We start from the raw sequence: 16,994 nt of genomic DNA on the forward strand, positions 1-16,994 counted from the left end.
TCTGGTCTGGGTACTTGTACTCTAGGAAACTTGGGCACTAGTAGGTTCCAGCATCAGAGCTTGGTGTTGGAAAGTGGGGATGGGAGGGCAACTGTCTAGTCAGAGTGATATAGTCCAGCCTAGGGCACCAACTGTGGGGTATGTGGGAAAGTAGAATGGGTAGAGGGGGCAGAGCTTGGTGACATGTTTACCTAGAAAGTGGCAGAACAGAGGCATGTCTGAGCAGCTGAGTGCTATCACCAGTGATAAGGGTAAGGAAAGGGAAAGCATGAGGTCCTTGTAGAGCACCTGGCGCTAGTCACTTGTGGCATGTGGTCTGACACAGAGCAGATGAGGTCAAGAAACAGGAGACCTGAGGTAGTTTGGACATAGGGCAGCATGGGTAGTCTGGGACAGACTTGAGCAGAGCTGCCCAATGACATTTCTCTCATCCCAGGCAGGAAGTGCAGCTCATACCGAGTGGATAGCCGGGGGCAGAAGGGGGGGATTGCTGTAGAGTGATGCCGGGACCTTTTTCCTCAAGAAAGGCCTGTTCATACAACCTGGGCTGAGAGGGGTTTGTTTCATTTAAAACATAGCTTGTTTGGTAAGTCTGTCACACAGGCTGGGGTCTTTGGTTCTGTAGATTGAAAAGCTGCAAACCCAGCTGGAGAGAGAAAAGCAGAGCAACCAAGATCTGGAGACCCTCAGCGAGGAGCTGATCCGAGAAAAAGAACAGCTGCAGAGCGACATGGAAACCCTGAAGGCCGACAAGGCCAGGCAGGTAGGCGTCACCTTCGCCACCACCTCCCTCCTCTGCTGGGACTCATGCTGGCAAAGGAAGAGCTGGAGTTACAGCCATGTCCACACCCTGTCTCAGATCCATGGCTGCACATTTAGTAGTCTCCAGACAGCTCTGAGTGTCCTGACTTGAGGGAGGAGAGGACTGGTACTCCTGGCATGCTGTGGTTATTCTGGTTTCATTCGGTTGCTCTGATATATCATGACCAAAAGCAATTTAGGGGAGGAAATGGTTTATCTCAGCTTATAGGTTATAAATCATCATTGAGGGAAGTCAGGGCAGGAACTTAAAGGCAGGACAGCTGCTGTTCCACACAGCATTACCTCTGACTAGAATACTCACTCACAGCCAGGGAAGTACGGCAGGAGCCACGGAGGATGCTGCTTGCTTGCTAGATTTCTCAGACTTGTGCTTGGCTAGCTTTCTTATACAGCCCAGGGCCACCTGCTCAGGGAATGGTGGTATTCACATCGGGCTGGGCCCTCCTGTATCAGTAAACAATCAAGACAGTCCCCCTGAGACATGCCCACAGGCCAGCTTGATCTGGGAACTCCCTCAGTTGAGACCCGCCTCTCAGATAACTCTGGGCTATGTCAGGTTGACAGTTAAAGCTAACTAGGCCGTGGATGGATGCCAAGGAGGCTGCTAAACTTTGCAGTACACAAGACAACAAGCCGCTTCTAAAAGTCCATAGTGATTCGGCTAAGACCTTGGCAAACGTGCAGTGTTCTTCATGCCGCACACCACGTGAAGTCCCAGGGTTCTGCCGCAGTGGCTCAGTGATGTCATCAGGACCAGGCCATTCTTCCTTCACGGGCCCCCTTAGACGCTGCTGACCAGCTCCAAGGTCTGGACTAAAAGAAGGTAGAGGGTAAAGAGACAAAGAGAGGCTGCTCCCAGGACACTTTCAAGAGACACTAGCCAAATCTGAAATGTGGTTCCTTGACCTGGTAGGCAGGCTGGGGTATCAGGTGTTTTAGGTTTTTATCCTTTGTTGTAGATCAGTAAGACATGGGGGAAAGGTCAGACTGGCACTGCACAGGGTGAAAAGACGATAGGGTGCCACACGTGGAGCTTAGTCTGGAAGGCAAGTACCAGGCACAGGTGACAGGCACAGGGATCTTGGATGAATAGACAAAAGAAAAAAGATACTGGCGTGCAGGGCGCCATTGGAGCCATTGTGCAAGGTTGCTTGGTGTGCTGACCATGAGGCTGAGAAAGACCCAGGGAAGGGACCAAAGCACAGGGTGTGGCCTGCACAGTGTGTTCATGGTAGGAAGAAATTGGGAGCTAGAGGAAAGCGACCTAAGAGAAGACCATAGAGGCTGGAGTTCTGCCCATGACAAAAAAGACCAAGGGAATCACTAAAGCCTAAAAGAAGGAAAGCTGTCATTTATGTTTAAAACCATGCTTGCTGTATTGTGTTTTGGCAAGCAGATGTTGGCGCTGGTTGGTCACCTGCTAACCTGTGACTACCAGGCTGAGGGAGGGAGGCAGGGAGGCAGGGGTTTTGAGTGCAACAGTGGAGTAACTGTTAAATACTTCCACTTGGCAGCCCCACGTGAACCCAAATTACTGGCAGATGCATGCAGCAACCTGGGTCATGGCTAATCTCTTTTCTCATAGATTAAGGATCTGGAGCAGGAGAAGGGCCACCTCCACCAAGCTGTATGGTCACTGCGAGAGAGGCCACAGGTCAACAGTGGGAAGGATGTGGAGAAGGAGAACAGGGCCCTCCACCAGGCTGTGACGGAGGCTGGCAGCAAACTCAGCCAGCTGGAGCTGGAGAAGAAGCAGCTCCACAGGGACTTGGAGCAGGCCAAGGAGAAGGGAGAGCGGGCGGAGACGCTGGAGAGGGAGCTGCACCGGCTGGAGAAGGAGAACGAGCAGCTGACCAAGAAGGTGACCTCCCTGCAGACGGTCACCGAGAAGGTGGAGGCCCTGGAGCATGAGAGCCAGGGCCTGGAGCTAGAGAACCGGACGCTGAGGAAGTCCTTAGACACCCTGCAGAACGTGTCGGTGCAGCTCGAGGGCCTCGAGCGGGACAACAAGCAGCTGGATCAGGAGAACCTGGAGCTGCGCAAGATGGTGGAGACCATGCGCTTCACCAGTGCCAAGATGGCGCAGATCGAGAGGGAGAACCAGCAGCTGGAGCGGGAGAAGGAGGAATTGCGGAAGAACGTGGAGCTTCTGAAGGCCCTGAGCAAGAAGTCTGAGCGCCTGGAGCTCAGCTACCAGAGTGTGAGCGCTGAGAACCTCCGGCTGCAGCAGAACCTCGAGAGCAGCAGCCACAAGTCGCAGGCCCTGGAGCAGGAGCTGGGCGAGCTGGAGGCCGAGCACCAGGCCCTGAGGCGCGACCTGGAGAGCCTGCAGCTCAGCAACAAGCAGCTGGAGAGGGCTGAGCAGGACAGGAAGGCCCTGGAGCAGGAGGTGGCCCAGCTGGAGAAGGATAAGAAACTGCTGGAGAAGGAGGCCAAGCGGCTGTGGCAGCAGGTGGAGCTCAAGGACGCCGTCCTGGACGACAGCACTGCCAAGCTGACTGCGGCCGAGAAGGAGAGCCGCGCGCTGGACAAGGAGCTGGCCCGATGTCGTGATGCGGCCAGCAAGCTGAAGGAGCTGGAGAAGGACAATAGGGACCTCACCAAGCAGGTTACCATGCACACGAGGACACTGACCACCCTGAGAGAGGTGAGCCAGGTGCATGGATGATGTTTCTAGTCACAGGGTTTTAGAATAGAGAGGGGTGGGAACTTGTGCCCTTCCGTGTTTTCCCTGATGCTGACCACACGTTAGCTAAAGGTGTGACCAGCCAGGGAGAAAGGACATGGTCTCACTACTCACTGACAAACCCTGCTAATTGTTTAATCTTACTCTCTGCCCCGTGCATGTGTGTGCATACAGTTGGAGATGGGTCATGTTCCCATAAACCAACCCAGCGTAGATCAAACATCTTAGGTAGAAAATGTGCTGAACACACCTAGCCTACTGCATATCTAGGCTTTGGCCATACAGCATGCTGGAGTGCCAGTGGTTTCCCTTCCTTACTTGATGACTGACTCAACTCTGGAGTGCTACCACTGCCCAGCATTTAGAGACAGCATTAGACCATATATTGCTAGTTTGGGATAAAACTAAAATTCAGAATTTGACCAGAAAGCTAAAAAAATAGAATTTAGAACTCAGCCATATATCAGAAACCATTTGTATTATATACCTGTTCCATAGCAGACTGCATATAGTTGAGCTACTCTGTTTTGTTTTGTTTTGTTTTTTTAATTTTTATTTTATGTGTATGAGTGTTATGCCTGCGTGTAGGTAAGTGCACCTCTGTTGTGCAATACCTGCAGAGGTCAGAAGAGGCCCTTGGATCCTCCCAGGACTGGAGTTACAGACAATTGTTAACTGCCATGTGGTTGCTGGGATTCGAACCCGGGTCTTCTGCAAGAATAGTCAGTGTTCTTAACCACTGAACCATCGCTCCAGCCCTGTTTTCTTTTTTAAACTATGTTTTGACATAAATATTTATGTCATTAAGTAAGTTACTTTTTTTTTCACATTTATGCATTTTGTGTATGAGATCAGGGACAGCTTGTGGGAGTGGATTCTCCTTCTACCATGTAGGTTCAAAGGATCAAACTGTCAAGCTTGTCAACAAGTGCCTTTACCTGCTAAGCCATCTCACAGGTCCAACATTAAATTTCAAAAGCCATGATTTTTCTATTACTGCAAAAAATTTAATCCTTAACCCTCTATATTTACTTTGGCTCTTTTAGGATCGTTTGCGTTACTTTTATGAATGTATGTTTTCCTAGGCTACTCCTAGAAATGGAATGGTGGGATCAAAGAGTGTTCATTTTAGCCTCTAGGTGTTTTTCAGTTTCCTGGACTATCTGTTCTACTTTCCTTTGCTTTGTACAGGGGCCCCTTGGGCGCTCTCACTCATGATGCTGCTCGATCGCTTTCACATCTGTGGCCCAACATGCAGGAGTCATGTCCTGTTGCAGGTGGTCTTTAGTTTGCTAAGTCAGGTGCCTGGCTTCTTCCAGCTTGTGAGTAGGCCACCCCCAGTGGAATCTTCAGGCTCCACTGCATGTGACAAGCAGAAAAGAAAGAGATGAAGGGAGTTCAGCCAGGGCCAGCTGCAGGATACTGAGTACCCAGGGAAAGAAGGAAATGATTTCACTGAGCACAGAGCCATGTCATTGTCCAAAAATGATCGCTGTTGATGTAGGCAAACCAGAGGAGGGACACAAGTTCTGTATCCCATCCACAGTCCCTGTCTACAGTGCAGACAGGGTGGGCTGTGATACAGTCATCTGCTACCTCAGGATCTCCAGGGCTTGTACCACAGGTGTACTTTCCACTCACCACAGACCAGGCAGCCCCCGGTAGTCTGTCCTCTGTCCTGCCTGCCACTCAGCAGTTCAAGCTGCTGGTTTGGTTTGTTTTTGAAACAGGATTCTTGTTATATTTCAGGTTAGTCTGGAACTCCTGTATAGCCCAAGCTAGCTTTGAACTCTTGCGTCTCTTGTCTCAGTCTGCAGTGCTGGAATTGCAGGTGCACACCACCACACCTGGCCCTAAGCTCCATCATCTCAACACCAGACTTGGACTATGGCTGTGGCAGGTTTGAAGGCTGCCAAAAGATACATGCCGGCTCTTCCATGCTTCCATCAGGAACTGATTCATGTTACTCTAACCCACAGCCCCTGGCCAGAGCTGGTCACCTGGTATTTGAGGGAGTGGGTACCATGTGGCCTGTGATTTGGTAGGAGAGATAGGTATGCATGGGAAAAGTGGTGACACCAGGTAGAATATGGTAGCTGTCTTCAGAGACCCACAGGAGGGTAGAAGCAAAGGGGAGGTGAGTCCTGAGGTCAACACACACAATCTGAAAAGTAAGATCCTTCAAGGACAGGGATGTGGCTTTGTTGGACACATGCTTGCCTAGCATGCATGAAACCCTAGGTTGGATCTCCAGCACCAATAAAACTAAGTATGGTAGTGCACCTCTGTAATTTTAGTGGATAGAAGCAGGAAGATCAGAAGTTCAGGGTCATCCTCAGCTATTAGCAAGTTCAAAGCCTGCCTGGGTTGCCTGAGACCCTGTCTCAATACAACAAAAAAACCCTCTTTCCCTCTCTTTGCTTTTTTTTGTTGCATTGCCTACATTGAATATTTTATTATTTGCTAAATTGGTTTTTAAAAAGGCAGTTGGACTGAAGAGATGGCTTAGTGGTTAAGAGCACTGGCTGCTCTTGCAGAGGACCCAGGTTCGATTTCCCAGCACCCACATGGCGGCTAACAACTGTCCATAACTCCAGTTTCAGGGGAATTCGATGCCCTCTTCTGACTACCACAGGCATGGCACAGCACAGGTGCATTTACATCACATGCAAGCAATACACTCATACGTATAAAAAATTAATAATACAATTTTTTTTTAAAGTCAATCATATGCTGGGTGTGGTGGTACAAACCTTTTGACCCAGCACTTGAGAGGCAGAGGCAGGCAGATCTCTGTGATTTCGAGGCCAGCTGGGGCTACAGGGAAACCTTGTCTCAAAAAAAGACAAAAAATAAAGCACATTAGCAGAGGTCATTCCCACTACTAAGGTCAAAACAAGGGTTATTTCCAGAACATTCTGGAGGAGAACATTTTGGAGCCCTCCTTCACATGTTGCCACATGGTCTGTTCCCACCACCAGGAGGGCTGGAAAAAGGTGACCATTCCCCTTCTTCTGGTGGAACATTCTGAGAACTGATCTTGTCACCTAGCCTGCCTGCCTAGCTCTCTCAACATCTGAGGCAGCCAGGTTTTGAGAAGTGGCTTGGAACTGTGACACCTTTAAGAGGTCCTAGTCTCCCTGATGTGTGCCTCTGCCAGACTTCCATCCACAGTGATGTGTCCTATGTTACAGGACCTGGTGCTAGAGAAGTTGAAGAGCCAGCAGCTGACCAGTGAGGTAGACAAACTGAGCCAGGAGCTGGAGAAGGTTGGCCTCAGCAAGGAGCTGCTGCTGCAGGATGACAGCCATAGTGACACGTGAGGAAATCCCCGCCTGGTAGCTCTCCCCTGGCTCCTAAGTCTGAGTTCCATGTGTCCTCAGCCTGAGGCCTGAGTTTATTCTTCACAGCTGGGGTCACTGTGTGTCCTCATTACTTTCCCATTTCTATGATGAACATGTTGACCAAAACCAACTTGAAGAGGAAAAGGTTTATTTGACTTACCTGTCCCATCAGTCCATCCTTGTGGGAAGCCAAGGCAGGAACCTGGAGGCAGGAACTGAAGCAGAGATTAGAAGGGATGCTGCTTACTGGCTTGCTTTTCTTACATCCCAGGTCCACCTGCCTAGGGGTGGCACTGCCCACTAGGCCCTTCTATATGAGTTAGCAAACAAGAAAATGTCCCACAACTGTGCCACAGGTCAGTCTGATGGAAACAGTTCCTCACTTGAGGTTCCCTCTTCCCTGATCTATCAAGGTTGACAACCAAGATTAGCCACAATGTGTGATGTGGATCTTTGAACCTGTCCATCATAATCCAGGTCTTGTCCCTTGAGGGTCTCAAGGAGACATAGGAGGTTGTTTGTGATACAGAGACTGTGGTGCTGAGAATTGAACCCAGGGCTCCTTGCATGCTAGGCTATCTACGGTGACATGTACCTCTAGCCCCAAGAATGGCCCAAGACCTTGTCTTTTTAGCTGGATTTGTTGTCCTTTTTCCTAGCCATGCTTTTTTGAACAGTCCCTCTCCCTCTCCCTCTCCCTCTCCCTCCCCCTCTCCCCCCCAGTGGCCTATGTCTTTTATATAGCTGTAAGTTTAGGTATTATTTTGCTCTACTTCCCAATACAGTGTATTTTTGTTCCTCTACTGTTTTCCTTTACCCTGTTGCTTTAACTCTCTCTCTCTCTCTCTCTCTCTCCCTCTCCCCCCCTTCCCCTCCCCCTCTCCCTCTCCCTCTCCCCCCCTTCCCCTTTCAAGAAAATCTAGTCTCTGGAACTTTTCCTGGATTTGTAACTAGTGAGACCCACATGCCTGTTTTGATGTCTGTCTGGTATGGTGGAAAGGCTGTAGACCTACCACATACTTAGCACTATGACCTCAGGCAGATTGCATAACCTTCCCAAAGAGTCAGCTTTCCCATCTATAAAGTGCCCACAGTATGACACCTCTAAGGCAGTAGCTGTAAAATGTAGCAGGGGTGTTTTGTGTGATGCTGTATAGATATCTCCGTTAAGGTGCCCCAGGAAGGACTCAAGGCATTACGTTTGGCTCCCAGGGCCCCGGGGTCACTCACCCTCTACATGTGGTCAGGAACGCAGCTTAGTGGAAAAAAAAGTATGTGTTAGCCACAGGGAGATGGCAGTGGGGTTGAAGGGGCATGCAAACCATACTATTGTGTCTTTATATTTCCCAGAAAATACAAGATTTTAGAAGGCAGAAATGAATCAGCATTAAAAACAGCACTGGCCATGAAAGAAGAAAAGATTGTGTTCTTGGAGGCTCAGGTGGAAGAGAAAGCCAGCCTGAATCACCAGCTACAGATTGAACTGCAGATGGTGAGGGCCGGACTGGGGTCTCACCTGTCAGGCCTCTGCCGTTCCCTCCGAAGGGCAGCCAGAGGCAATGTGGACACCTGTGTCCTAGAGCAGATGTGAATGAGCCACAGGGCTCTGGGGATATAGGAGTTGGGCAGGACAGAGCCAGAGGTGGGGGTGAAGGAGGCAGCAGCTGAGGACAGTCCTGCGCCTCTAGGTGGGATGTGGGTACATGAAACTGAGCATAGGGCACCAAGCAAAGACCTGCAGGCTCATAAGCATCCTTAGATGGGACAGGGGCTTCTAAGAATACATTCATCACCTCTTGGACACACACACAACATGGGGAAACACATGTACACACTCCATATACATAGAAGCATGTTTTCAGCCCTCATATACACACTTTCCACACATGTAGGTATAGTTACTCTCCACCTCGGGGTACACTCCATGCATGTGATCTCCATATATACATGCTCTTCCACCCCTCCCTTTTGAACACATTGGCTTTAGGGTTGAATTGGAGTCTAGAGCCAGGCAGATCCAGAGATGGCAGGGATTCTGTAAGATGTATGACCACCAATGAAAGTACCTAGTCTTGCCTCTGTTGTATAGGGTAAACTGTGGAGGCTCAGGCAAGCAATAAGATCTGTCAGTCATGTGGCTAAGGTAGGGACTGAGGCAGGCATGAATTCAGGACCTTACCCTTCCTGTCCTCTTGGGGAAAACACAGCAAAAAGAGGGCGTCTGGCTAGCCCCACCCAGGGGACGAGTGGGTAGGTGTCTGGGGCTTGGGTGAAGGGCTCTCTAGCTGTTAGAGGCTTCTGCATGCCTTCTGCCTGAGCCTGTGTCCCACTACTGTGTCTACAGATGAAGGAGGAACGGGAGCAGCAGCTCAGGCAAACCCAGGAGGATGGTGAACAGGCACAGAACTTGCTGAAACATCCTGTGGCCAAGTTGGTCACCAGTCACCAAGAGGAGGTTGCTTGGGGGCCCAGCCACAAGGAGGCCACCATGGAGCTGCTCCGGGTGAAGGACCGAGCCATCGAGCTGGAGCGCAGTGTGAGTGGGATGCCCTGGCCCTAGTCGTATACGAAGCGACCATCTTGTTAATAACCACCCCGAGAGCCTGTCCTCACTATAAAGAACATAGGATGACAGTCTGTTGGGGTGTATTGGACCTGGTAGGGTACTTGTTCAGTTGTCCTGGCCGGTCCCTTCAGAGTTTCTAACATAAGGGGGACACCCAGTTTCCTGGTTTGAATTGCCCTGCCTGCTGTAACAGGACCTGGCCTGTAGCTTGTCCACCAGACTCTAGTCCTATAGTGTTGGGTCTTCCAGAGCTGCATCCTAATGCTGTGTACCACAGCCCCAGTTGTGTCTAAATAAAGCTTTATTGAAATGCAAGCACACCTTTTATTTACATGTGATCTGGACTGCTTTCCCACTTTAATGGCAGCCTTCACATGTTTACCATTGGCCCTTAACAGAAAAAGCTTTCCAGTGCTTGTGTGTCTCTCTGGTTTTGATTCTTCACAATGACTTTATGAAGTCAGTTGCGATGATTTTCAGCAAGCCTCAACAAGAACTTCAGAGGCTTTCCCCACAGGCTAATAAGGGGAAGCACCACTGCAGCCCCTGGGTCCTGCCCCTAGCCTGGCTGGCTGGTCAGCATGGTCCTTATTAGTACTGTGAAGCACCCTGTCACACCTGCTGTCTCCAAGGTAGGGACAGCTATTGTTGAGGACTGTGACTCCCCATCCTCTGAGAGACTCAGATTTTTGGGCAGTGGGAGGTAGCTCCAGCTCACAGAAAAGCACCTGGGGTTTTCCATACCATAGAAAAGAAAGGAAAACATTGAAGGGGAATGGATGAACATGACTTTCACGCCAGTGTGCCCTGGCTCCCCACTCACCTCAGGTGGTAGAGGTAACTCCTATAATATATTGTCTTGTTTTAAAAAATTCTATTGATTGTCCATTTCAAAGAGGGAAAGGGTTACTTCTTATATGGGGACCCTGGCTCTGGCCTGCATCCGCCCAAGACTGCTATATAATCCTAGTGCCTGTGGCCAGGGAGAGCATCCTGGATCATTGTGTTTGATTGGCCTGTGCATCTCTGCCCCTAGAACGCAGCTCTTCAGGCCGAGAAGCAGCTACTGAAGGAGCAGCTGCAGCACCTGGAGACGCAGAACGTGTCCTTCAGCAGCCAGATCCTGACGCTGCAGAAGCAGAGCGCCTTCCTGCAGGAGCACACTACCACGTTGCAAACCCAGACCGCCAAGCTACAGGTACCCAGGACCCCTGAAGGACTGTTCCCCAAACGGGGGATCTAGGAACTGGGTAGTTAAAAGGTTTATGGTAGATGGTCTTTGAAGGTGGTAGTGACTCATGAGACATTTTAATCCGTGACTGGGCCTAGAGCTGCCGAGCTAAAAAACCCTCATTTCTCTGCTTTTCAGTTCACATGTTACAAAAGAGAGAGATTTGGAAATCAGATAAGCTTCATTGAACAGTTAGACAGCTTACTGTACAGTAGAACCTGACAGCTGTATGAAGCTGATGTCAGTTTTCAGTTCCAAGGGGAAATGGGGCACTGAAGGGGCTCCCAGCTGTCAGGCGCAGCCAGTAGGACCAGTGTCTCAGGCCACTTTTAACTTAATGGTCAGTAGATGGTGGGGAAAATCTTCTAAAATCATTAATTTCTAAGAAAAGTTGGAAATAGCTTACTTATGGGAAAGGGACAATAAACAGGAAACTTATTTGGCAAAGAGCTTGGGTTTGTTTTGTTAAAATAAGAAAATAGGATGTTGGCTTTTTGTTTTGTCTTGGTAAAAGTCTTTGTTTTAATGTCAGGATAGTTGTGATTCCTGTTTAATTTCCTAATGTTTGGGGTTATATTAGTGTGCTCTATTAAAAAAAATCAGGGGCTCCGGTGTGGCCCATGAGTAAAACATGCAGTATGCACAGAGTCTTCGGTTCAACTCCTGGTACCACAAATGTAGGTAAATAGAAATCAGTTTTGTTAGGTTGGTTGACAGTGTTGCCTGGTATTCTCTATCCTTAGAGATTTCACGTTGACTTGTTCTAGAAAATAAGCTTTAAAAAATAATCAAGAGCATGTGAGGGGTTATAGAGAAAGGATGTAACTTCTAGACGTAGCTCAGGTTGACAACACCATTCCTTGGTCCATTTTTGCCACTTAGGCCCCTCCTAGAGCAGGTCCTGAAGTTCTGGTGGCATTGCCCTGGGCCTAGCCTGCCTCGAGGTCCCCTGGCTTGCTCACTACACACAGGGCTCTGCTCTCCCTGCAGGTGGAGAATTCCACACTGAACTCGCAGAGCGCAGCACTCAGTGCGCAGTACACGCTGCTGCAGAGCCAGCAGACGGCCAAGGAGGCTGAGCACGAGGGCCTGCAGCGGCAGCAGGAGCAGCTGGCAGCTGCCTATGAGGCCCTGCTTCAGGACCATGAGCACTTGGGTTCCCTGCACGAGCGCCAGTCCTCGGAATACGAAGCCCTCATCCGCCAACACAGCTGCTTGAAGACTCTGCACCGGAACCTGGAGCTGGAGCATAAGGATCTGGGAGAGAGGTGGGGCCTGGGAGGCAGAATTGGAACCTAAGAAGCAGGGGGAGGCAGAGCCAGGGTCTAAGGAGACAAAGGGATACACAGGGCACCAAAGTAGAGCCTGGAGACAGGGAGGCTGAGGATACAGAGGTGCAACCTTTAGAGGGGCCGGAGAGGGCAGTGTACAGCCTGTAGAGGAGCCAGACTGGTCTGCCAGTCAGGCTAGCTCAGAGGATACGGGTCTTTCCTGAGGCCTGTATGCACCTCTGTCTCTCCCACTGTGTTTCCTTTTGGCTTGCTGCTTCCCATTGTTAGAGCACCTAAGCCTTCCCAAAGGGAAGTAAATAAAACGTCACCTTCAGCAGCTTGAAGTTTGTCCAGCCAGGGATTCATTGGCAGGGGACTCTGGGGAGAAGAGTTACAGTGTCTTGCCTTGGGTCCTGGTGGCCCAGTGTGGACACTTGAAGACCCATTCTCTAAGAATTCTCTCTTATTCCTTCTCCTCTCCTGGCCTGGCCTGCACCCCTGGGAAAATTCTCCTAGTACCATTGTGCAAGAGTGTGCCTACCCCACTCTTCAGTCGAGGTCTAGATTGCTTGCCTTTATGGGGTGGGGCCCTTCGATTGTGTTAACTGTTTAATGCAAACAAGTGTAGCATAATGGAATTCCACATCTGTAATCTCAACACAGTTGGGAGGTAAAGGCAGGAAGGGAGGGAGAGGTACCCTGTGAGTCCCAGTTGCCCATTTCCCACAGTTGCCCACATTGCCATCTTTTGTCTGCACCTGCTGCTTTGCATGCACACACATTTTTTAGAAAGGTAAAATTTGCATGCATTGAAATGTGTACATGTTAATTTTTTGCACTTACAAGTCCCAGGTTCTGGGCCCTGTGTCATTAAGTCACCCAATTTTGACTGAGCTCTTGCCCATGCACTGAGGATTCCAGGCCCCTGGGCATGTGCAGCCGGATCCAAAGGGATGGGACCCATGTCCTCTCCACAGGCTGGGGAGATATGTATCAGAGGAAGGCTCCTCCAAAAACAAGACCTTCAGACTCGAGTGGAGCAGGAGAGCACCATTGTCCCCTTCCTGTGCTGAATTCCCCTGTTGGTGGCATTTCTTTTGAGCCCACCCCAGCAGGACAGCTAGGCATGGCACAGTGTCACGGGGGATTTCCATATAGGGATCCACCTTGTGCTCTGCTGCCCCCTAGCGGCAGCCGCCACCTACAAGGACTGAGTGAAGAAGAGAAAATTCAAACCCTGGGGGGAGGTGGGTACAGCCTCTTAACCCCCAGGAGGGCCCAGCAGGAACAGGCTCCCATGCAGGGTGGGGAAAGAGTGTGAGAAGGGATTAGCTGCTCCACACAGTGGAATCTGGCTGTTTATTCTGCGATTTCCTTTAGATCTTATTCATGTTTAATGAACCACTTCATAATGTGATTCCCTAAAATAGAAAAGTGTCTGAGTTCAGAGTGCAGCCTTCAGGCTCTCAGGTAACCCAAAGAAGGGCTGCTGACAGGAGAGCTAGGAGACGGAAGAGGACTCTGGGCCCCTAGGTGGGTGCTGGCCAATTCTACTCTCACAGTGCTAGTCCTGTTTCCCTAATGTCCAGCCTCTCACTAGTGCCCTGCCCTGTCCCCACACTATACAGAGAAAAGGTTCCAGAGGGATTCCCTTATTTCAGAGGGCTTGCTACAGTTTCCTGGAGTATGAGTTGCTTTTGGTAGAGAAAGCATGTGTCGTGGTCCCAATGGGTGTTTTCTCTAACAGGCACAGTGACTTGCTGAAGCATAAGGCAGAGCTGGAGGAGCTGGAGAAAGTGCTGAGCACTGAGCGGGAGGCACTGCAGCAGGAGCAGAGGACCAACGCCATAGCCACGACTGAGAACCAGAGGCTTCGGGGAGAGCTAGACAGGTGAGCATTCAGGCATTCCTACCTAGCCTAGGGCAGTGACACCCAGAAGTCTGTTCAGAGCAGTGTCACTCAACAACTGACTTCATGTTTTCATAAACTGTGTGGCATTGACATAAAGGAGGTCAGAGCTGTCCCAGTTAGTGGCTGTGATGGGAATACTGAGGTGGTATAGGATGCAGGTGTATCATGTGTCAGGATAGGCATATTCGTCCTCAGCTGTGAGCCCATCACTCTCAGGAAGGGGCTGCTGTGGGCCTCCTTAGTCACAGATTCACCTCACTAGCGTTTATTATAACCATAATTGTACAAACTTGTGGGGTTTGTTTCATCTCTCCCCCCCATGAACAAAAGTCTGTCTCAGAACCTATTTAGTGGTGGGTCTTTGGTGTTTTGCGCTTTGGGTAGTATTCTTGCTGTGTAAATAATTCCCAGACTTAGTGCTCAAGTGCATCCTGATTGTCCCTGAGTGCAGAATGGCGATGGAAAAAATGTGCCTGTTGTGTTAGATAAGCTTAGCCAGGCTGGGGTCACCAAGGTGTGTGTTACATAAAATGCCACCCACCTGAAACTGCCTCTTGATCTGTTGAAAAAAGTCTGGTGAGCCCTGTGTTTTCCTTCAGAGCAAGGTTCACTATTCGCTGATCCACTGTTGGCAGCAGTTTTACAGAACAGAACTGCTTCTTATTAGGCCCTTTTTGTTTTATAGATCTGGAAGTGGGCTCAGGTCAGATAACTCACTCAAGGTTAATGCTTTAGTGAGAAGCGAGTTAGGGTTGAATCCAGGTCTTCTCTGATTTCAGAGTTTTGATAAGGTGAAAGGCTGCTGACCCTCCTCCTTATATCAGTCAGCATGTAGTGGGGATTACAAACCCAGGTGCCTCAAGTGACCAGACAGGTGAAGCCCATAGGGGAAACAATGCCCCAGTGGGCACAGACTGTGAGATGGAAAAGAGCCCTGCCTGGACTGAGTGCAGGCTGCCCCATGTCAGGTCATTCCTGTTTCTTCTCTCAGAGAGGCTAGGTACCTGGATGCAGATGTGAAACTTCCAGTTGTTGGATGTTGACAGTGAATTTGGTTTTGTGCGTTATTTTCAATAAAACCATCCAGGTCAAACAAGGTACATCTATGTTCAAATCAATCCACGGGAACTGAGCTTTCAGTTTCACGTTTTATTTTTTTAAAGAGTTATTTTTATTTTTAAAATTGTGTATATGTGTATAGGTATGTGCATATGAGTGCAGGTACCCTGAGAGGCCAGAGGCATCAGAGACCCCTGGAGCTGGAGTTACAGGATGGGTTGTGAACTGCCTGACATGGGTCCTGTGCAAGAGCAGTGTGTGCTCTTCACTGCTGAGCCATCTCTCCAGCCCAAGATTCAAGTTTTCTGAGAAGCCAGCTAATGGAATTTAAGATGACGGTGATTATAGTGGGTTTTTGTAGGACCTTACAGTTCATCCCATTCTATGATCTTAGGAGTTGAAATTAGAAAGCCCCTTAGAATTGGGAAGAAGATCTGGGCATAGAATTTTAAAAAGGAAAAAATAGGACTTTCTGCTTAAAATTTTTTTTTGTAATAGCACAATTATTTTTTCCAAGCACATCAGAACAACAAATGGTAACGTTGAAAGGCTGGTAGCTGTGGTATCCTGTTGAGGCCAGTATCTTAGCCTGCCTGCCTGCCTATCCCAACACGCCAGGGGTGCCCTCAGAGAACCCCGAAGAACACAGTTTGAAAGGCAGCAATTTCCTTTAGTGTTCTGACTTTGCACACGAGAGGGTTGTAGCTCTGTGTGAGGTTGCACAGTCCACCACCATCAGAACAGGTGCAGAGCCCTGGGCCTCAACTTCTGTTTCTTTGGAGCACTGTTATCTCCTCTGCCCTGTGGCTCTCTCCCCTAGGATCAGTTTCCTGCACCACCAGCTAAAGGGGGAGTATGAGGAGCTCCACGCCCACACCAAGGAGCTGAAGACCTCGCTGAACAGCTCTCAGCTAGAGCTGAACCGCTGGCAGGCACGCTTCGATGAGCTGAAGGAACAGCACCAGAGCATGGACATCTCACTGACCAAGCTGGACAACCACTGTGAGGTGAGGCAGTGAGGGGCTGACACTCCTCTTGGGTGTCTGCTTTGAGACAGGAGTGGCTTTGGGGCTGAGATGAGCATAGTGCCACCTGTCGTAGGCACGTCTCAGAGGCCAACCTTGCCTGACCTTTGCTCCCTGAGGTTGACTGTGGGTTCTGATCCTCGTAGCCATGGTGACACTGTCTTCTGTACCCCCTCATTTCATTAGCCAGCTGTACTAGCGGAATGACCTGTATTTGCATATGGCTGCCTGGTGTGGGTCCTGGTTGGGAGTCTAGATGCTGGATTGGATATGATTGTCATAGGCAGCAAAACCCTCTCTTCAAATAGGATCTCAGACAGACCCCTATACAGAGAGAGACTGAGAAGAGCAGGTGGGTCCTACCTGACCTTTGGGACATCCCTGGTAGACATCAAAAGTGAGAAAACCTCAGCCCCAGGTTGGTGAGCTGCCTAGTCTGCAGGCACCCAGTCAAATCTAGGCTTACCCATAAAGGATGAGAGACCTTGAGCCAGTGCCCTGTAGAGCCCCAGTGGGATAGGGGGAACCCTCATCTACTGGGAACCACTGTTGCAGTGTGTATGTGTGTATGCCTCTATATCTGTGCATATGTTTGTGTGTGTATAGATGTACATGTGTGTGCATGTTCGTGTGTATAGTGGTGTATATCTGTGTACATATTCACGTGTATAGAGATGCACATGTGTGTTCATGTTCGTGTGTGTTTGTATATCGGACTTGCATGACTGGCTTTTATACTGAGCCATCTCCTTGGCCCTAAAAGAAATGGCCCAGTGAAGGAAATGGTCTCACCAACTTTTCCTTTCTAGTTCTACTCACTATATACTCAAAAACTCTGTATAATAATTTTCAAGAAAAGTAAATTTCAGATCCTTTTATTAGATATTGGGTGAGAAATGTAGAGGTGAGTGAAGAGGAAGGAGTGGCATGCTTTCTTGCTGCCTGTTTTTGCACAGCCCACAGACAAAGAATGGTTCTTAACGTCCTTTTTTTTTTTTTTTTTTTTTTTTTTTTTTTTTTTTTTTAAAAAAAAAAAAAAAGAGGACGATAAATCTTTCACTGTGATATATCAAAATAA

At 49.3% G+C, this 16,994-nt stretch overlaps 1 protein-coding gene across 6 annotated transcripts in view; it reads left to right on the top strand.

Annotated features, from left to right (window-relative positions):
* The window catches only part of Ccdc88c (coiled-coil domain containing 88C), a 124,543-nt gene that overhangs the window by 86,341 nt on the left and 21,208 nt on the right, over positions 1-16,994 (top strand). For all 6 annotated transcript variants that reach the window (XM_017795246.2, XM_017795249.2, XM_017795248.2 and 3 more), the window contains exons 14-22: positions 626-763; positions 2,408-3,469; positions 6,703-6,827; positions 8,203-8,344; positions 9,197-9,388; positions 10,455-10,616; positions 11,640-11,917; positions 13,668-13,811; positions 15,712-15,898. In XM_017795246.2, coding sequence (XP_017650735.1) covers positions 626-763; positions 2,408-3,469; positions 6,703-6,827; positions 8,203-8,344; positions 9,197-9,388; positions 10,455-10,616; positions 11,640-11,917; positions 13,668-13,811; positions 15,712-15,898 — 2,430 coding nt within the window. The remainder of the gene's footprint in view (positions 1-625; positions 764-2,407; positions 3,470-6,702; positions 6,828-8,202; positions 8,345-9,196; positions 9,389-10,454; positions 10,617-11,639; positions 11,918-13,667; positions 13,812-15,711; positions 15,899-16,994) is intronic.

The sequence above is a fragment of the Nannospalax galili genome, unplaced genomic scaffold, assembly GCF_000622305.1.
Source record: "Nannospalax galili isolate Female #2095 unplaced genomic scaffold, S.galili_v1.0 scaffold107, whole genome shotgun sequence".
Classification (NCBI taxonomy): Eukaryota; Metazoa; Chordata; class Mammalia; order Rodentia; family Spalacidae; genus Nannospalax; species Nannospalax galili.